We start from the raw sequence: 23,384 nt of genomic DNA, 5'->3' as shown, positions 1-23,384 counted from the left end.
ATGTTCATGTAAATGAATCCTATAGGTAATACGTTATATCAGATGATGATATCTAAACAAATTAATTATCAAGTATTTGATTCGGTTTATGGGCCTTATTGAACATATAAGTGACAAAAACAGTTATATCTCACAAAAGTAATGCTATAAAATAACCATATGAAATAAATATGGTATTAACAAATTATCATTTATATAAGTTATATTCATTATCATTTTCTTTTCTTTCACTTACCATATTGGCGTGTTATCAACCAAATTATTTTTAAATTTTATGTATTAGCTGTTCATTTTTCTGCAAAAAAAACAATTAAATATAGTTAGCATGTGCTTCTACTTTATACGCTTCACAATCATAATAAAAAGCATCCAATATTATTTAAACAGTTTGGCCTTGTTTTTATCTGTTTGCACATTTTATCACGAGAATAGATGAATAACTAGGGGTCTTTCCATGTTACCAATAGTGAGATAAAGTAAATCGTAATAGGAAATAAGTGGATAAAATATTAACCAATGCAGAATCAAATGTAATTAAAGAACATATATAGTGCTTACACTGTTTAAAATACAAATGAAAAGAAATGATAAGATTGGATAAGGGAAGAAAGAAAAGAAATTATATACTTAAAAGACATTCTCGAGTTAAAATAAAAGAAAAAAAAGAAAGTTTTAATTACATTATTGAGTTAGATAGAAAGGAAAAAATAGGAAAAAAATTGTAACTTTACAATTATGCTCTCATTCTTTTGTTAGACAAGAAGGAAAAAGATGGGTAAATTAGTAATATATAAACTTTTCCTTCATAATTCGGCCATATTTGGCAGGAAAGTTTTGAAGGAAAAAAGACCTAATTTTTCTTTCCATTCTCTTTCTTTTCTTTTAATAAAAAAACTCCAGAATGAAACAAAAAAAAATTTCTTATCTTTTCTTTTCTAAACCCTTAAATAAAAAACTAAAGAATGCAGTGTTAGAGTCGAATGTAATTATAAAATAATATCACTTAAAATCTATAATCTATAATCTATAATATATATAAACGAAACCCCTAAAATCCTACGTGTCGCGATGTGGTCACTCATCTCTTTTATGGACGCCATCAGATTGCTTGATTTTTAAATAGAGGCCTCTCATTGATTTAACCAAAATTTATGGGTATGTGTCTTACAAAAATCAGATAGCTCTTAAACGGGTTATAACATCTCATTAAATTAAAAATTAATCTTACCAATTATTTGATATGAAAATCCAATAAAATAGAGATATACTAAAATTTAATATCCAATTTAAAAAGAAAAAGATATTATTTATAATTAATAAACAATTTTATAGTAAAAAACATAAGCGGGTCATGGTCAGCAAATCCAGATATCTTTTAAACGGGTTGTAACACATCATTTATTTCTGAAACCCTTTCATCATCAAACTCTAAGTATATTATTAACTTTCTTACAATAAAGAAAATTAAAATCTAAAAAATAAATATTAAAAAACGAAAAATGTAAAACAACCCCCGTAATACGGAGGATAAAATCTAGTATAATATATATAAACAAAACCCATAAAATCCTACGTGTCGCGTATGGTCGCTCCCCCCTTTAATGGAAGCCATCAGATTGCTTGATTTTTAAATTGAGGCCTCTCATTGATTTAACCCAAATTCATGGGTATGGTCTTACCAAAACCAGATAGCTCTTAAACGGGTTATAACATCTCATTAAATTAAAATTTAATCTTACCAATTATTTGATATGAAAATCCTATAAAATAGGGATATACTAAAATATAATATCCAATTTAAAAAAAAAGATGTTATTTATAATTAATAAACAATTTTATAGTAAAAAACATATCTCAAGCCATTATCTCATTAAAAAAAGATATTTATAATTAACAACCATTATCTCAAGCCATCAGATTGCTTTATTTGTGAATGAAGGCTTCTCACACATTTGATCCGATATCACGGTTAAAGGTCTCACCAAACCCAGATAGCTCTTAAACGAGTTATAACATCTCATTATATTAAAAATTAATCTCATAAAATATTTGATATGAAAATCCTATAAAATAGGGATATATTAAAAATTAATATCCTATTTTATTTAAAAAAAAGATATTATTTATGATTAAGAAACAATTTTATAGTAAAAAAATAAACGGGCCATGGGTATCACCAAACCCAGATAGCTTTTAAATCGGATTATAACATATAATTTATTTGTGAAACCATTTTATCATCAAACCTTAAATATCTTAATTATTAACTTTCTTACAATAAATAAAATTAAAATCAAAATACATATATAAATATTAAAAACGAATAATGTAAAACAACCCCCGTAATACGGGGGATAAAATCTAATATATATATATAAACGAAAGCCTTTAAAAGCTCTCTGGTTGCTCCCTAAATTCTCTCAAGCCACCAGATTGCTTTATTTTTTAATGAAGGCTTTTCATTCATTTGACCCAAATTCACGGGTATGGATCACACCAAACCCTGATAGCTCTTAAACGGGTTATAGCATCTCATTAAATTAAAAATTAATCTTACCAAATATTTGATGTGAAAATCATATAAAATAGGGATATACTAAAATTTAATATCTGATTAAAAAAAAGATATCTACCTATTCTAATAAAGTAAAATAAATGTGGACACTTGTCATGTTTTGGTTAATTCTCACAATTTTTTCCATACAAAACTAATATACCTAATATATGTAATAAATCAATAATTATTTACTTTCCTTTTACACTATATTTATATAATATCTATATATTTTTATAAATATAAATATTAACATATTATTTTACTATATATTTCAAAATACTTGGTGAATTTCAAAAATCAACAACAATTCTCAAAGAAAAATTGTTTCGGGTTTTTTTGGGGAACTTAAATTTGATTATATGGGTCAAAAGTTGGTAAATATATTGTTCGGTACAAGTTAACTACATTTGGGTCAAAATTTGTTACGGGTCAAAAATGAAAATTTTGAGTATTTTTAAAAGTTTGAGAATGTAAAATAGATTTATCGTCAAATTTATTATGGATTCAAAGTGTTGACTTTAAAATGTCAAAAGTATGAAAGTTGAAATTTTAAACATGATTCAGGTTTCAAATTTATTTTTAAGGGCATTTTTTGAAATAATCAAAAGGTTCGGGATTTGGCAAACTGACTATTTTTCTCTCAACTATTAAAATTTAAGAAAAGATTGCAAACACTTTCGACATGTCACCTCCATGCTTATCAATGCTTAACTTTTATCAAATTTGAAATATTTATGTCAACATTAATTTTTCCTTCAATGATGATCAGAACGTTGTATGGGAAACATGTCATGCAAAACTATGCTCAAATGAAACAAAATATTCACAAAATTGAATGGGTTAACATGTTATTTTTTATGTTGTCATTATGACAAAGTCAAGAAGCCCTATGAAATTTATCAAAATCTTTTTCATAGTGTAGCTCAGAAAAAATTAGTTCTTGAAGAACATCCATTGTTACAATTTAATGTTCTACTTTCCTTTGACGGGTGGTAAATTGATAGATATATCAATAAAGAAAATGTTCTTTTTGTATTTAGGCTGAGTGATTAGAACTATAGTAGAAACTCGATAAATTAATACTCGATTATTTAATAAACTCTCTAAGATAATATTTTTTGCCGGTCCTGACTCGGGGATAGGGTGCTAAACTAATAATTCGCTAAAATTATAAGATAATACATTTTTGATAATTTCTGTAGACCCCATATAAAATATAAATTAATAATTCCTTATATATAGCATATTACATGAATGATTTATGAAGGTTTTTTGAAAAATGACTCAATTGTCTTTTGTTTTTTGTTGAAATCAATTTCCCCTTGAATCTCGTCTCTAATTTTCCTTAGCTTGGTAAGAACTTCTGGTGTTGTTTTCTCATAGCTCAACAAGAAATTGTTCAATGTGATTGCCGCTTTAATAGCTTCGTTTCGCAAAGGGAGCTCCATTGTAGAACTTTCATCATCTTCTTCATCGATATCATCTTTATTAATTCCAATAACGCTTTCAATAATTTCTTCATCAGTCAACAACTGTGCAACTATATTTTCTTCTGGGTGAGTCAGAACATTCTACTATAAATTAATAAAATATTAATTAATATATAAATTAATAATTATTAATTTATCGATTAATTAATAACTCTTTTAATTAATAAATTTTGGTGGTCCCAAGTGTATTATTTTATAGAGTTTCTACTGTACTATCGTGCGAGAAGTCTTATTTCTGAAATTGGTTCATAACCAAAATTCTTTCAATTATACATATATGACACCGAGAATGAATTTTTCAATAGAAAGAAGCATTTTTGGGTACGTTTTTGCACGGACATTTTTTTTATTAAGTTCGTTTAAAAAAATCATTTTCTGATATATATAAAATCAATTTATGTATATATTGTATAGATACAAGCATAGATGTAATACATTTTTTTAATATACGCTATGTAATTATTTGCTTTACTTCTAATTTTATAATTTGAATTATCCCGTGTGTGACACGGGCTCTAAAACTAATATTCTAATAAAGTAAAATAATTGTAAACACGTGTCAATTTGTGGTTAAACCTCATAACTTTTTTACCTCCAAACTAATAATTATGTCATAGATCAATAATTATTCACTTTCCTTTTACACTCTATTAATATTATATCTATACCATGATTAAATTATTCATTTTTCTTTAAACTCTATTTTATTATATATACTATACATTTTTATAAAAATAAATATTCTTATAAATTATAAATATATGCTTTAAATCTATTCATTTATTTTTTCAGTTAATTTACTAAACTATATCTATAATATATATAAACGAAACCGCAAAAATCCTACGTGTCGCGATGCGGTCGCTCCCCTTTTTATGGAAGCCACCAGATTGCTTGATTTTTAAATGAATGCCTCTTATTGATTTAACCTAAATTCATGGGTATGGTTTTACCAAAACCAGATAGCTCTTAAACGAGTTATAACATCTCATTAAATTAAAAATTAATCTTACCAATTATTTTGATATGAAAATCCTATAAAATAGGAATATACTAAAATTTAATATCCAATTTAAAAAAGAAAAATATATTATTTATAATTAATAAACAATTTTATAGTAAAAACATAAGCGGGTCATGGGTCACCAAATCCAGATTGCTTTTAAACGGGTTATAACATATCATTTATTTATGAAACCCTTTCATCATCAAACTCTAAGTATATTATTAACTTTCTTATAATAAAAAAATTAAAATTCAAAAAATAAATATTAAAAAACGAAAAATGTAAAACAACCATTCTCTCAAGCCATTAGATTGCTTTATTTGTAAATGAAGGCTTCTCACACATTTGACCCGAATTCACAGGTAAATGTCTCACAAAATCCAGATAGCTCTTAAACGGGTTATAACATCTCATTATATTTAAAATTAATCTCATCAAATATTTGATATGAAAATCCTATAAAATAGGGATATACTAAAAATTAATATGCTATTTTATTTAAGAAAAAGATATTATTTATAATTAAGAAACAATTTTATAATAAAGAAAATAAACAGGTAATGGGTATCACCAAACCCAGATAGCTTTTAAACCGGATTATAGCATATCATATATTTGTGAAACCATTTCATCATCAAACCTCAAGTATATTAATTATTAACTTTCTTAAAATAAACAAAATTAAAATCCAAATATACATACATAAATATTAAAAACGAATAATGTAAAATAACCCCCGTAATACGGGGGATAAAATCTAGTGTGTGTGTATATATATATAAATGAAACCCCTAAAATCCTACGTGTCGTGATGTAGTCAATCCCCCATTTCATGAAAGCCACCAGATTGCTTGATTTTTAAATAGAGACCTCTCATTGATTTAACCCAAATTCATGGGTATGGGTCTTACAAAACCAGATAGCTCTTAAACGGGTTATAACATCTTATTAAATTAAAAAATAATCTTACCAATTATTTGATATGAAAATCCTATAAAATTGGGATGTACTAAAATTTATATCCAATTTAAAAAGAAAAAGATATTATTTATAATTAATAAATAATTTTATAGTACAAAACATAAGCGGGTCATGGGTCACCAAATCCAGATAGCTTTTAAACGGGTTATAACATATCATGTATTTATGAAACCCTTTCATCATCAAACCTTAAGTATATTATTAACTTTCTTAAAATCAAGAAAATTAAAATCCAAAAAATATATATTAATAAAAGAAAAATGTGAAACAATCATTCTCTCAAGCCATCAGATTGTTTTCTTTGTAAATGAAGGCTTCTCACGCATTTGACCCGAATTCACAGGTAAAGGTCTCACCAAACTCAGATAGCTCTTAAACGGGTTATAAATCTTATTATATTAAAAATTAATCTCATCAAATATTTGATATGAAAATCCTATAAAATAGGGATTTTATTTAAAAAAAGATTGGGTTTCCTTTTGCTTTTGACACTTTTGGTTTCCTCGCGCCTGAAGCTGCGGAGCTACTTACCCGTGTTCAGCGGGTCATGCATAGTAATGTTATGACTCCAAGATCAGCAAATATAATTTTTAAAATATTGGGTTTTGCGATTCAAAAAGGGGTAGCGGCGCAGCTTGTTGCCCGCTTGCCTTCTGTTTCGATGTAATCCAATAAACAATTAATAATCATAGGGATATACTAAAAATTAACATCATATTTTATTTAAAAAAAAGATATTATTTATAATTAAGATACAATTTTATAATAAAGAAAATAAGCGGGTAATGGGTATCAACAAAACACAGATAGCTTTTAAACCGGATTATAACATATCATTTATTTGTGAAACCATTTTATCATCAAACCTCAAGTAGATTAATTATTAACTTTTTTACAATAAATAAAATTAAAATCCAATATATATATATATATAAGTATTAAAAACGAATAATGTAAAACAATCCCTGTAATACAGGGGATACAATCTAGTATATATAAATATATGTGTATATATATATATAGGGAGATGATCAAGAGAGAACTCCTTCTTAAAGAGATAACTAGAGAACTAATAAAAAAAATTAATTTAATTAAAAATAATATTTTTAAATTTATGTTTTTGCCATTATTCTTATATTTTGTTACCATTCACTAGAAAAAATAAAAATATAATATTAAAAAAACTCGTTGTAGTGCACATATGCAATACATCAACTTTTTTTATTGCATATGTGCACTAGTGTGTATTTTGATATGTGCAATAATGTTGAATAGCAAATATGCATTTTTTTTATTATATCAGTGCAATATTGTTATATTATATACAAAAATACCAAAAAAACAATATAGTGCATATATGCATTAGTGTTGTATTACGTATATGCGATAGTATGTTTTGAGTACAATTATTAGTATTGTATTTGCATATATTCAATAGTGTGTATTGTATAATACAATTGTGTTGTATTATATGCAATAAACACCATTATATATATGCAATACACATTAGTGCACATATGTACTACATCGACGTTTTTTTTGGAACAATATCATCTTATTAGAAGGAGGATAGAAAAAAATCGCAAAATGTTTTCTTAAAAAAAGTTAAAAATGATTTTTTTTAGTTCTCTTTAGCTCCCACCCATATATATATATATATATATATATATATATATATGTTAAAATGTAATAATATCTACCATTCACTTTCATATATAATAAAGTTTATCATATTCAATTCCTCGGTTTTTATCAATGATTGTTTCAGGTTTTTTGTGAAACTTAAACTTGATTGTTACAGGTCAAAAGCTGGTAAATAGATTGTGTGATACAAGTTAACTGCATTTGGCTCAAAATTTGTTACGGGTCAAAAAGGGGTAATATGAGTATTTTTAAAAGTTTGAGAATGCAAGTAGATTTATCATCAAATTTGTTATAGGTTCAAAGTTTTGACTTGAAAATGTCAAACAAATGAAAGTTAGAATTTAAACGTGATTTAAGTTTCGAATTTATTTTCAAAATGACATTTTTGAAAATAATGAAAAGATTCGGGATTTGGCTAATTGACTACTTTTCCCACAACTATTAAAATTAAAGAAAAGACGGTGCCACAACAATTAGAATGTAGTGTGCGAAATATGTCATACAAAATTATGCTTAAGTGAACAAAACATTCATAAAATTGAATAAGTTAACGTGTTTTTTTATGTGTTGTCATTATGGCAAAGTCGAGAAACCCCCTCAAAATTATAAAAATTATTTTCATAGTTTAATTCAAAACTATTATTGTATGAAAAATATATTTTGAAATTGGTTTATAACTAAAATTCTGTTAATTATATATATATATATATATATATGATACTGAGAATCAAATTTTCAATAGATGGACTGTTCTCATGTATGTTTTTGCACTTGCGTTATTATTATTATTATTATTATTATTTATTAAGTTTACTTTTTTTTTGAAAAAATTCATTTTCTTATATAAATAAAATCAATTTATGGACACATAGTATAGATATAAACATAGATATAATCATTTTTCTATATACAATATGTACTTATTTGCATTATTTGTAACTTTATTTTTTGGATCATCTCGTGTGTTATACGGGCTCTAAAGCTAGTTATTTATAATTAAGAAACAATTTTATAGTAAAAATAAACGGGTCATGGGTCACCAAATCCAGATAGCTTTTAAACAAGTTATAACTTATAATTTATTTGTGAAACCCTTTCATCATGAAACCCTAATGGGGTGTTTGGGATTCCTTATTTTTTTCCTTCTTGTAACTTATTAACTTTTATAAGTTAAAAAGGTGTTGGGTAATGGGACTTTTTTACGTTTTTAAAGAAGGAAAAAGGAGGTTTTGATAAGTTTAGAGGTAGTAACTTATCAAAAACAACTTATATAAGTCAAAAGGAGGTGCTAATAAGGAATCCCAAACATGGCCTAAGTATATTGTTAACTTTCTTAAAATAAAGAAATTTAAAATTTAAAAAATAAATATTAAAAAACGAAAAATGTAAAACAGTCCTCCGTAATACAAGGGATAAAACTTAGTAAGCTAATATACCAATGCAGGACTGGTGACCTAGTGACTGGGGACAAGTCACTCTCTTGTACATAAGAATATTGATTGATACTAGGCCTGTAAACGAACCGAACGTTCGGTGAACATTCGTGAACCGTTCGACTGAAAGTTTGTTTATGTTCGTTTATTTAATAAACGAACGAACTTGAACAAAAAACTTGTGTTCGTTTAATAAACGAACGAACATGAACACATGTTCCGTTCGTTCATTTATGTTCATGAACGTTCGTTTATGTTCATTTATGTCTGTTCATTTATGTTCGTTTATGTATTAATAGAAAATAATTAAATATTATCTAGATATGTCATATGCTTAAAGGCTTTATATTTGTTAATTTGTGTTCATTTAGGTGTTTTCATTTAAGTTCGTTTATGTTTGTTTGTGTTCATTTACATTTGTTCATGTATGTTTGTTTATCCTTATTTAGTTATATTCGTTTATATTTTTAACAAACGAACATAAATGTCTCTTTTTAAATAAACGAACATGAACATAATATTTGTTCAATTAAGTGTTTGTGTTCTTTTAAAGTTAAATGAAAGAACACGAACATGCCATTTTTCGTGTTCATTCGATTCGTTTACGGGTTTTCATTATTCATATTGATGAATGCACCGGTCTCAATCTCTAGGCTTTTCCGATTTTATTTGTGTTCGTTTGTGTTCGTGAACCGTTCGTGAACACATTAATTTCCTTAATGAATGAACACAAACATAAAATCTCGTTCGATAAGTGTTCGTGAACACATTATTTTCTTAACGAACGAACATGAACAAAGTCTTGTTCGTGTTTGTTCGGTTCGTTTACAGCCCTGATTGATACATATAAAAGACACTCTTAATTGTTTAAGGGATAATTTCATATATATTCTAAATCTAAATCGGTACAATAGCAGCATAACCAAAAAATCAAAAAAAAAAAAAACAAAAAATCATAATGTCATACATATTTATTTTCGAACTTTGACACGTATATATTATTTGAAACTAATTATTGAAGTGTAAGAGAAAGAGAATATACACTTTGATATCTACCACTTCGAATGGAATGAGAAAGAAGAAGATAGCAAACCCTGAATTTGGATTGTTAGGCATCTTGATATATGGATCGATATAAATGAGATATATATAATTAATTATTAGAAAATTAGTTTTAGACCCCGTGTATTACACGGGATGATCTAAATAATAAATTTAAATAAAATTAATCAATAAGTATATAATGTATGTGAAAAAAAATATATTACATATATATTTCTTATTCTTATTACTGAAATTTTAAAACTAAATACAAACTATGTCATTGAAATCAAAATTAGTGGAACCTATCAAATAAAATTTAAAAATAATATAATGTCCGCAAATAATGTATAAATATACAACCTATAACACTATAAAGTAATATATATATATTTTTTTCATAAAAAAACATTAAAAGATACTTGTACACTTAAATATATATTTTGGATTATTTTCGACTTGTTTCCTTTTAGTTAACTATGTAGCTTAGCTTATTCTACCCAACTTCACAACATGAAAACAACAATAAAACCATTCAATTAAGATAAAAACACATTCAAGATGAGAATTATGTACAAATCAATTCAACGAAATACAAATAAAAAACCCTAATAATCATATGAATCAAATAATAAGCAAACTTGTCAAAACATATTCAAAATCAAAGTAATGAAAATAAAATCAAACAAATATTGTTAAACTCCAAGAAACACTATGAGAACCCAAAATGAAACTATTTAAATCGAATATTTTTTAATATAATGTTTTCATTTTTTTACTATTATAATATGATTATTATTTGTATATGTTATTAACAAACTAATCTTTTTATTTATTGAAATAAATTATATTAGCTAAATAAATTTGATTTTATATAAAATAAAAACAACTAAATTTGGAGATGATATAGAAACTTAGGTTGACTTTTATAACTGAAATTTGAACTTAAATATAAAATTTATCTAACTTATATATAGAAAATATATATTAATTATAATTAAATATCTTAATTTATAAGATATAAAAGTGAAAGAGTTTTGGTGGGAAAAATATTATTAGATGAAACATGATGATGACATGTGTCACAATTATTTTCGTTTATTAGAACATGTAAATATAAGATGATGCTACGAGATGACACACATGTTTCATATTTTTATGGTGTTCTCTATGTTTCTACTTTTTCTTTTTTTTTAGTATGAGTTTGTGACACTTGAGCATTACCAATTCATCCCCTAAAATTATGTAAAAAAATTTTATAAGTTATAGGGTGAGGTAGTGAGTGTAAATATAGGGTGTAAAGAGAAAAAGTAGTTATTTTTTGTAAATTTGGGATAACTTTGTTTGTCTATATTTATTTTTTAATATTTGTTGAATTAATTGTGAGTAAAGTATATAAAAAACTGTAATGATAAATGTATAAAAGTATTATTTAATTAAATATAAAAGATAAATATATCTTTTTAGTGTAATATAAAGATATGGATAAAAGACGGACCAAGAATGAATGCTCTTAATCAATGACATTAAACCTCTTGGGAAAAGAGAGAGTGAGATAGATGGTTATCTCATTCTCATCTACTTAATTATTGTACTTAAATAAAATAAAATGTATGATTGTTTTATATGGTTTTCCAATTTTCAACATAGAATTAATATTGGAAAGAACATTTCTAAAAGAAAATCTACGTCAAGGGCATTAAAGTGTTCTTTTGACAACTTTTTTAATTTCCTCGCTTTTTTTAACTTAAATAACTTTTTTCATTCAAGATTATTTATGAAATAGAAGTTAAATCATAAAATTGATTACTTTAAAAAATCTTTAATGAGTATATATATATATATATATATTTTCAAAGTATTGTGTTGTTTTACATTAGGTGAAAGCTGTGTTGGTTTATCATTTATGACTATGTTGTTTTATCATTTATAACCAACCGTATTGGTACAAATTACTTTGATAAAACAATGCAATGTTCGCTATAGAGTAGAAACTCTATAAAATAATAGACTTGGGACCACCAAAATTTATTAATTAAAAGAGTTATTAATTAATCGATAAATTAATAATTATTAATTTATATATTAATTAATATTTTATTAATTTATAGTAGAATGTTCTGACTCACCCAGAAGAAAATATAGTTGCACAGTTGTTGACTGATGAAGAAATTATTGAAAGCGTTATTGGAATTAATAAAGATGATATCGATGAAGAAGATGATGAAAGTTCTACAATGGAGCCCCCTTTGCGAAACGAAGCTATTAAAGCGGCAATCACATTGAACAATTTCTTGTTGAGCTATGAGAAAACAACACCAGAAGTTCTTACCATGCTAAGGAAAATTAGAGACAAGATTCAAGGGGAAATTGATTTCAACAAAAAATAAAAGACAATTGAGTCATTTTTCAAGAAATCTTCATAAATCATTCATGTAATATGATATATATAAGGAATTATTAATTTATATTTTATATGGGATCTAAAGAAATTATCAAAAATATATTATCTTATAATTTTAGCGAATTATTAATTTAGCACCCTATCCTCGAGTCGGAACCGACAAAAAATATTATCTTAGAGAGTTTATTAAATAATCAAGTATTAATTTATCGAGTTTGTACTGTAATTCAAAAGGCACATTGTATGTTAACATATCATACTTTTCACATGGTTAATGTTTGTATGGTAAAGCAACCCAATTCTCTCACAACAATAATTTAAAACAACACAGTGCCATTAAGCGGAATATTTTTTAGAAATATTATACATGCACGAAAACATCATAGTTATATGTTAAATAACACATTTTTATATAGTAAACCAACACATTATTTGTTAAACAATACAATCCAGTTCATAAAACCAGCAAAGTCACATAAGTTATTCTTCTTTTTTTTTACCTTTTCACTTAAGGGTGGTTTGGTTAAAAAAGATTCTCTGCTCTACTCCTACTCCTTCTCCTTTATGATAGGGTCGTCGTCGGTCCTTTTTGCACTAAAAGACTAGTCCGAGCAACAAACTGTCTACTTACAATATTTACGAAACAAAGATAAGAAAGCAGGCGGGATAAAAGAAGAGCGAGGTATAGTGAGAAAAGTCACCCCGACCTTTAGACGATAAAGCCTTCGTTTACATTCCATCCTCTAGACAAATCAATAGGAAATGCTACAAGCCATTGTTGTTCTTTTGACGATGGACCACTCCAGTACAACAAGCTAAAGTGATCTCTACGCAAAGGTAGAGTGAGTTTGGTTTAGTTTATTGAAAAAAAAAACTTCTTAATTGTCCATAAAACCTTTTAATGGGTAAGTTTTAAAAACATGCAATATGATTCAGATACTACTTTTTTATCAGACAAATCAATGATTTTGCATAAGATACCAATACTAAAACAGTCGAATACACAAAACCTCCAATTTGTGAAGTGTTGTATATTGATATTGATTGTTCTCCCAAAGAAGTCGTTTATTCATTGCGAATCTTTTACGGATAAAAGTATAGAAACTTCAAGGTCTTTTTTGTATATTTTTCCCCCTAGCTATAGACACACCCTTTGGAAGTTAAAATATTATCCATGCAAGAAACCATTTACATTATTAAAATATTAAGATTTATATTTTTATTTTATTTTATTTATAGCTTATAATAATCTACTTTAGAAAAAAAAATGAAAATATAACTATTTACTTTATAAATACGTTGTTGTTTGCTATGCGTTTTGAATATAAACTAACGACTTCTTTGGTCTTTTTAACAACAAAGGAGAAGCCTTTGAGTGGCTATAAATAAATTATAAATAATTTACATAGCCAACAAATGAATCTGACCAACTTACAAGAGTCGTTCCTAAATATTGTTTATCCACAACTCAAGTCAAATATCTTTGTTTTTTTACCCTTCGTTCAAACTTCAAAGTGGTATTTTTCGAAACATTTTAGTCATTCCTATTAAATATCGTTATAAAATAACATGGGGTAGAGGTGCATATGAGTCACTCGTTCATGCAATACTTGAGTATTGAGATCGACATATTAAAAGTTTGAATAGAGTTGAGGTTAACGGATTAGAGTTGATCTCAAGTCTAAATTATAATTCATTTAATACACGAGTTCAAGTATAAGGTTTTTGGTACATTGAGTTTGATTAGTCTCACAATCAAATGGTTCTTACTTATATAATATATAATAATAGTTTTTTAATTTAATATAATATACAAGTACATGATAAACAAAATATACAAACTATTATGAGAACAAAACTAAAGAATTTTTCGTGCATCGCATTTAATTCGCCCCTCTTAAAGAATTTTTATTCAATGGCTGAACTCATCAATTTCATAGTTTTCACTTGCACTCTAAACTCATGAACTCTTAACATACCCCCCCCCCCCCCCTAAAACACACACACGTGTGTGGGTGCGTGCACGCCTGAGGGAAAGAGAGAGACTTGATTGTCTTGGATCAACTTTAGCAGGTTTGTTGCCATCCCAATCGAAGTATAGAAAATCTATACATAGTCCAACTCACTTGACAATTTAGCATCACCCAACACAATATTCTGACAGCAATACGAGCAAATTCATAAAATAAAATATAAAAGCAAATTCAAAAGAGAACTTATTATACTTTACTTCAACAATAGACCATAATATATCAATAAAATGCAAATAGGTGAAAATCAAGCCCTTTTGTTGAATCAAAACCAGGTTGTTACCCGACGTAGCTGGGCAGTTATGTGTTGGTTACACCCAGGCGTCGTTTTTGTAAAGTTGGTGCGAATTCGGTTGGTATCGGCAACGTTCTTTACGGTATCAAACTAAACCAAAAAATAATTCCTCAAACTAACGTATTTAAAACAAATTAAAAAACGGAACACCACAACATCTTACTTTTTCATTGCTTGATTAAGTATGAAATCTATAAATACAAAAATCTATTTCTATTTAAAAAAACAAAAAAAAATGGTTTTAATAAGGCTCGAACTCGGGACTTGCAAGTTGCAATAACAAAACAATACCACAACAGCAGGTTCCTTTTTGTTACTTTTACTAATTTAAAATGAACAAATACTAAAAAAAAGGCACATCAAAGAGGCTCAAACACGAGACCTAGAACTTGCAACAACACAAGGAAATCACCAAACCAGCTTCCATTTTTGTTACTTCACCTAGTTTCTAATCAATAAATTCTAAAATAGATTTTGAAAATAATAAAAAAACTAAAACTTAGTGGTTGTCATATGCCAGCCACTGATTGAACCACAATCTCTTTTACCGTAGCTTTAGGTTTCCTTTTTACATGTAGTATAATTTGCAATTTTTGTAGGATAGTTAAACACCACACACCTGTAACTTTTTGAACGTTTAATAACTAAACATGTAAATCAGACACAACTTGAGGGGCTATTCCTTTCTTCCTGTAACTCACTAATCTCATTTCAACTAAAAGAGCTAATATAATGATAGACAATGGTATTTAAAATTTTTGACGCCTATGAAAAAAATTTATGGATTCACCACTGTTTGCTATGTGTTTTGAATATAAACTAACAACTTCTTTGATCTTTTTAACAACAAAGGAGAAGCCTTTGGGTGATCACTCCTCGCCTCCGACTGCCATGTTCTCTGTCTTCACCGACGAAAGCCAGGTACTTCTATCGGATTTTGGGTTCACACTCTGATTACCGATTTAATTCTGTGCAAGCCTATCCGAGTGCAAATTTCGTATTTCAGGCAAGTGTTTCATCGCCTTGATTGATAATTTATACACTTTGATTGTTAGATCATGTTTGCTTCAGTGAAATCATTATAAGCTTCTTTAACTAGGGGTTATGAACTAGGGTTTTAAACCTGGACCTCTGTGAATGGTTGGGTTACGGATTCTGTGCACATGAAATGCATGTCCATAGCTTGTGATGGTTTTCTTCTAATCACGGGTTAAAATGATGAGTGTATTCTCATTTGGATGGCATTTTAGGTGTTTGTGGCTTCAATGATTTATTATAATTTATTTGTGCTATGATGTGGTATGAAATCGATCTGAGCACATCTGATTGTCATTCTTGGGTGTTAACATGATGTGGCGGTGGCAATCCAATACAGTTTTGCTGTCGATTGTTTACCCTAAAAATGTTGCTTAATTCACATTTTACTATTTTGTACATTGTGTTAGGCTATGATGAAGCTCCGTTATTTGGAAGGCGACGGATGTTGCAACCGTAACGGAGATCTGAGCCTCAAAAGTTCTTCTACAAAAAGACCCGGGGCTTTAATTATTTATAGATTAGATGAGATGAGATGAGATGGTTTTATTATTTTTTTTGTTGGTGTTTGAAGTCATTGTCTGTTTGGTTGCATATTGGAGAAAATAAAGCTCACCGGGCCAGTAAATGTTGTTTAAATCGGTTGGATTTTAGGAAGAACGATAGATTACAACCAGTTAAACTCAAGGTTAGTAATCAACATCTTTTTTGGTTGTGTAATCTACGAATCTGCAGCCAAAAGTGTAGTTATCATTTTTCTCTAAGGTAGCTAACAAAATTTGGACATACTCTGTGAAAAACGGGAAGAGATGATGGCTGCTTCAAAGAAATGGAATTGTATAGATATTTAAATTATTTATTAATTAAAATTGTTTTAAACATTGTTACTGCCATATACATTTACATAAATGCTACCGTTTTAAGTTTATTATTATTATTACTACTACTACTACTATTATTATTTTAGTTTAGTTTACTTTCACACTCATGCTTATTCTTGAATTTTATTTGTGCCTACTTGAAGCCGTCATTGTTGTTTAGGTTTACATATGACAGCTCAAGATCTGTGGACTCTTTACCATAAAAGATGAAGAGGTGTTGGACCTTTTGTTGTTGATAAATCTCAAGCAGTGTAAACGAAGGTCATTTACTTATCTTATGTCATCAATTTTTTTATATATACTTTTCTATCTAACCACAATTAAAAAAGAATCACCTACAACCCATATATTAAAATACTAAAATTTAGTTGTTCAATAGTGCTTCTACTTTTTGATTTTGTGTATGTCATTTGCTTCTTTAATCCAATATCCACCTGTTTTTGTTTTGAAATAACAAGTGTTTTTTCCTACTGACTTTGTGTATTTCCATTTTGTAGGCTTCAAGAGTTGAAAGGCTTTGTAGTGGTATCAACGCTGAATTGCTTATGTTTGGAAGTGCAGCTGATAGTTTTTGCTTATTCTGTACTTTGGATGGTTATACACATGGTTCTTATTGTTTTTTTGTATATTTCTTCTTTTAATTTAGGTTTTGACTGGCGTTAACATTTTTAAACGTTTTAGAGTTTGTTTCCTTTGTCACATGCTACTATTTAAATGTTTGCCAAGCTGAGTAGTTTAGTCATTTAGAGCATTACTTGGACACGACATAGTTTAGTTTTCCAACTTTACGTCACCCGCTGCAACGCGACGGGTCTAAATGCTAGTTCCTAGTAAATATCGTTATAATATAACATGGGGGTAGAGGTGCATATGAGTCACTCGTTCATGCAATACTTGAGTTTTGAGATCGACATATTAAAAAAGTTTGAATAGAGTTGAGGTTAACGGATTAGAGCTCATCTCAAGTCTAAGTTACAATTCATTTAATGCACGAGTTCAAGTATAAGGTTTTTCATACATCAAGTTTGATTAGTCTCACAGTCAAACAGTTCATACTTATATAATATATATAATAATAGTTATTTAATCTACCTATTCTAATAAAGTAAAATAACTGTAGAAACTTGTCATATTTTGGTTAATTTTCATAATTCTTTTCCCTTCAAAATTAAAATCTTAATTGGCACTAGATAAAAAATTATTCACTTTCCTTTTATACTTATATTATATTTATACATTTTTATAAAAATAAATATTAACATATTATTTTATTATATATTCCAAAATACTTGGTGAAATCCAAAAATCAATAACAAACCATGTTTGGCAAAGATTGAAAAGAATATAATTTTAAATTCTATCATTAACATATTGTACTATGTATATTGTATAAGATTGTAAAGAAAAACAAAACTCGAATATGCTTTCATTTTACAACGTAAATTTTTAATCATTAAATTATAAATATATGCTTAAAAGTCGATCCATTTTTTTAAAATCAATCCATTTATCTATTATTATTATTATTATTGTAAATTGTCATATAAATTTATAAATTATAAATATATGCTTTAAATCTATCCATTTATTTTTCGATAAATTTAGTAAACTATATATATGCTAAAATGTAAGGATAATATATACTAATCACTTTCAGACATAACAAAGTTTATCATATTTAATTTCTTAGTTTTTTTATCAAAGGTTGTTTCGGGTTTTTTATGGAACCAAAATTTGATTTTTATGGGGCAAAAGTGGGTAAATAGATTGTTTGGTACAAGTTAATTACATTTAGATCAAAATTCGTTACGGGTCAAAAATGGGAAATCTGAGTATTTTTAAAAATTTGAGATGCAAATAGATTTATCATTAAATTTGTTACGGGTTCAAAGTATTGACTAGAAAATGTCAAACAGATGAAAGTTAGAATTTTAAACATGATTCAGGTTTCAAATTTATTTTCAAATGCATTTTTAAAAACAATCAAAAGGTTTGGATTTGGCAAATTGGCTATTTTTCCCTCGACTATCAAATTTAAGAAAAGATTGCGAACACTTTCGACATGCCACCCCCAAACCTATCAATGCTTCTAGCTTTATCAAATTTTAAATATTTGTGTAAGCATTAACTTTTCCTTCAATGGTGATCAGAACGTTGTATGGGAATCGTGTCATGAAAATTATGCTTAAATGAACCAAAATATTCACAAAATTGAATGGGCTAACATGTTATTTTTATTTTATCATTATGACAAAGTCGAAAAGCCCCCTGAAACTTATCAAAATCCTTTTCATGGTGTAGCTTAGAAAAATATAGTTTTTGAAGAACATACGTTGTTACAATTTAATGTTCTCCTTTTCTTCGATAGGTGGTAAATTGATAAATATATCAATAAAGGCGACGCTCCTTCTGTATTTAGGCTGAGTGGTTAAAATTACTATTGTATTAGAAGTTTTATTCCCGAAATTGGTTTATAACCAAAATTCTTTCAATTATACATATATGACACTGAGAATTAAATTTTCAATAGAAAGAGTGTTCTCGGGTATGTTTTTGCACACGCATTTTTCTTATTAAGTTCATTTAAAAAATCATTTTGTGATATAAAAAAAATAATTGATGTACACATATTATAAATACAAACATAGATGTAATACATTTTTTCATATAAGTTACGAATTATTTGCTTTACTTGTAATTTTATAATTTGGATCATCCCGTGTGACATGGGCTCTAAAACTAGTTAATATAATATACAAGTACATGATAAACAAAATATACAAACTATTACGAGAACAAAATTAAAGAATTTTGTCGTACATTACATTTAATTAGTCTCTCTTAAAGAATTTTTATTCACCGAATCCTCTTTTTCACTTACACTCTAAACTAGGAATGAACATTTTTAGTACCAATAATGAATCAGTACCAAGTTTTGAGTTTTTAGGATTGGTACTGGTATTTTTCAAATTTCGCACAAATTACTACGGGTATTACAAAACATTTTGTCTAGAAGATCTATACATTGTCCAACTCACTTGAAAATTTAGCATCACTCGATATTCCGGCAACAATATTCTAATAATATACCAAAAAAATTTAGAAAATAAAATATAAAAGCAAATTCAAAAGAGAACGTATTATACTTTACGACAACAATAGATCATATATATCAATGAAAAATAAATAGATGAAAATCAAGCCCTTTTGTTGAATCAAAATTTGCAATTTTTTTAGGATGGTTAAAAGTTAAAACAACACACATCTATAACTTTTTGAACGTTTAATAACTAAACATGTAAATTAGACACATCTTGAGAGGCTATTCCTTACTTCCTGTAACACACTAATCTCAACTAAAAGTGCTACAAGTCAAACTTGTCATCTACTATTACTAAACCCTCACACTTACGTGTCCAACCTTCCACGTGTCACTCATCTATACGTCCACCCCACTCCTTTACATCACAGCATGTTCCTTTATCACCATCACCACCCAATCCTATACATTCCATACGCCCAACAACACTCCTCACTTCCTCCGGCCACATCTCCGATGACCGCCGGCGACATTCACTCACCATGACGTCACTCTTCCTCACCGGAGCAATTCTCCTCTCCATCATTTCACCAGCCACCTCCCTCGGCGGCTCCGCCACCACCGTCTCCGTCACCTACGGCGGCAACACCCCCACCGTCTGCGGCATCGTCGCCGGTCAACCCAGTCAACGCATCCAATGCTGGCGTAACGGACAACTCTTCCCAGTCTTCTCCAACGTCTCCTTCGAGTCAATCTCCGGCGGCCGTGACGTCTTCTGCGGCATTAGGTCCGGCGGATCCACCTTGCTCTGCTGGAACCAAACCCTAATCCCAAGACGTCTCTACTACAACCAAACGGTAACTTTACGCCATTTAACCATCGGCAGCACTCAAATATGCGCAATTACGAATAACCAAAATCCGAATCTCATCTGCTGGCGGCCCTCCGACCCGTTTCCGTCACAAAACTACACTTTCCGGTCGGTTTCCGGCGGGTTAGGGTTTACTTGCGGCATTAGGCAAAACGACACCGTCGGAATAATATGTTTTGGAGATAATTTATCACTCGCACGTGCGATTCAAGGGCAATTTAGTAATATAAGTCTGTTAAGTATTGTATCCGGTGGTAGTCACGTGTGTGGGGTTAACGTTACTGGCTATGTAATATGTGAAGGTAATAATGATTATGGGCAGATTAATGTGCCTAATCATATACCTTTTGAGTTTAATGCACTTGCACTTGGTGCAAATCACACGTGTGCATTGAGGAGGTTGAATAATACTGTAGTCTGTTGGGGTGGTGGTGGTGGTGGTATTGATAATTATACTGCCAGCTTATCCTTAGAAACTATTGTTGCTGGTTTGGATTTTACTTGTGGATTGACTAGTCGTAATTTTAGTGTTGTGTGTTGGGGAAACGGGTGGATTCAGAATGGTTCTGGTTCGAATCCAGTAGGGTTCGAGCTTCCGTTGAGTATGATTCTTCCGGGTCCTTGTGTTAGATCAGAATCAGAATGTAGTTGTGGGATTTATCCTCAGTCTGATATGCTTTGTTTTGGTTATGGGTCTATATGTAGACCTTGTGATTTGACTAATTTGGTTCCACCGGTTCCGGAACTGGTACCGCCGCCGTCGCCGCCGAGGGTTGTGCGGTCGAGACGGTTGACTAGAGGTTTGTTGGCATTTGCCATTGTGGGATCAGTAGGTGCGGTTGCGGCTATTTGTACTGTGGTTTATTGTTTATGGACTGGTGTTTGTTTTGGTAAAAAGAAGATACATAACTCTGTGCAGCCGACGGTTAATGGATCTAATCGCAACGGTTCGCCTAATAAAAATGGTAGCCCGGTTTCGAGGTCGGCTACGATCAGGCGACAGCTGTCGAGAGGGTTTAGGAGGCAAAGAAGCGGGCCGTCTTCGAAACAAGCAGATAAAGAAGAGGAGTTTACGTATGCTGATCTGGCTCTAGCCACAGACAATTTCTCACCGGAAAACAAAATCGGTGCAGGGAGTTTTGGTATTGTTTATAGAGGCAAATTGTTAGACGGACGTGAGGTTGCGATTAAACGAGGCGAAATAAGTGATAAAAATAAGAAATTACAAGAAAAAGAAAGTGCGTTTGATTCAGAATTAGCGTTTCTGTCAAGACTTAACCATAAACACTTGGTTAGACTTGTGGGCTATTGCCAAGAACGCGACGAACGGCTTTTGGTATATGATTACATGAAAAACGGAGCTCTTTTTGATCATTTACATAATGAAATCAACACGGAAAAAAGTAGCAGCCTTATAAATTCTTGGAAAATGAGGATCAAGATTGCTTTAGATGCTGCGAGAGGTATAGAATACCTTCATAACTATGCGGTCCCGCCTATAATCCACCGTGACATAAAATCATCCAACATTTTGCTAGACGCAAACTGGGTTGCTCGGGTTTCTGATTTTGGGTTATCATTAATGGGCCCAGTGTCCGATCGGGAATACAGACACACAAAAGCTGTAGGGACCGTTGGCTACATTGACCCAGAATATTATGGGCTCAATGTGCTAACCGCAAAGAGTGATGTATATGGTCTTGGAGTCGTGCTGTTAGAGCTCTTAACGGGTAGAAGAGCAATATTTAAGAGTGAGGAAGTTAACGGTGGTGCACCGATTAGTTTGGTGGATTATGCGGTCCCAATTATAATGGCGGGGGATTTGGGGAAGATATTGGATAAACGGGTCGGGGCACCCGAGGTGGAGGCGGTGGAGTTGATGGCTTACATGGCGTTGCATTGTGTGAACGTGGAGGGTAACTATAGGCCAACGATGAGTGATATTGTTGCTAATTTGGAGAGGGCATTGGGGCTAATTAGTGATGGTTATGGTAGTGTTTCTAGTGGTTTGTCTGATTGAGTTTCTAATTTGTTGTTGATTTGGTTTATTTTTATGGGGATGTTTGGGAATTTGTAAAGTGTATATATGTTGGATCAAACATTTGGCGACTGACATTTTTTGGAGGATGTGATTGTGATTGTGATTGTGGAAAGCAAGGATGATCAAGATCCTCAAATGGAATAAATCAGGATTTGTTTGTTTTTGCTGTTCTTGTGCTTGTTTAGATGTTATAAAGTAGGGTAATCTTATGGACATCAAAATATGTATGTGCATGGAAGCAAGAAAACAAAAGATGTGAAACTGTTTTTGGTATGAGATTAGTTTTAAAAGTTTTTTATGGAATTGTGATGGGTGTTTCCCATACGTGGTTTGAACTCGTATTCACATCGAAATTCAATATATTAATATTTTACATAATCTGAAAAATGTATATTATAAATAGTATGTTGAAGTTTTTAGAAACTGGAATCTTTTTGAATTGAAAAATTGTTAGATGTAATTGAATATGAGCATTCTAATGGGTAATTTTTAACTACCAATAAAAATGTTGAAATTTTGAATTGAAAAATTGTTAGATGTAATTGAATATGAGTATTCTAATGGGTAATTTTTAACTACCAATAAAAATGTTTCAAACCGGATACGTGATGATTATGGGGTCAAGTTATTCTATA

At 29.3% G+C, this 23,384-nt stretch overlaps 1 protein-coding gene across 1 annotated transcript; it reads left to right on the top strand.

Annotated features, from left to right (window-relative positions):
• The first annotated feature begins 20,291 nt into the window (after positions 1-20,291).
• On the top strand, positions 20,292-22,744 carry LOC143570427 (putative serine/threonine-protein kinase-like protein CCR3). Its single transcript, XM_077056082.1, has one exon. It carries the CDS (start codon positions 20,380-20,382, stop codon positions 22,726-22,728), a length of 2,349 nt encoding a protein of 782 aa, XP_076912197.1. The 5' UTR covers positions 20,292-20,379; the 3' UTR covers positions 22,729-22,744.
• Positions 22,745-23,384: the final 640 nt, after the last annotated feature.

Source organism: Bidens hawaiensis, unplaced genomic scaffold (genome assembly GCF_021521415.1).
Source record: "Bidens hawaiensis isolate Kalapana, Puna unplaced genomic scaffold, B.hawaiensis_p1.1 tig00024985_1, whole genome shotgun sequence".
Classification (NCBI taxonomy): Eukaryota; Viridiplantae; Streptophyta; class Magnoliopsida; order Asterales; family Asteraceae; genus Bidens; species Bidens hawaiensis.
Note: the sequence above shows the minus strand (reverse complement) of the source record. Positions and strands in the feature narration are given on the sequence as shown.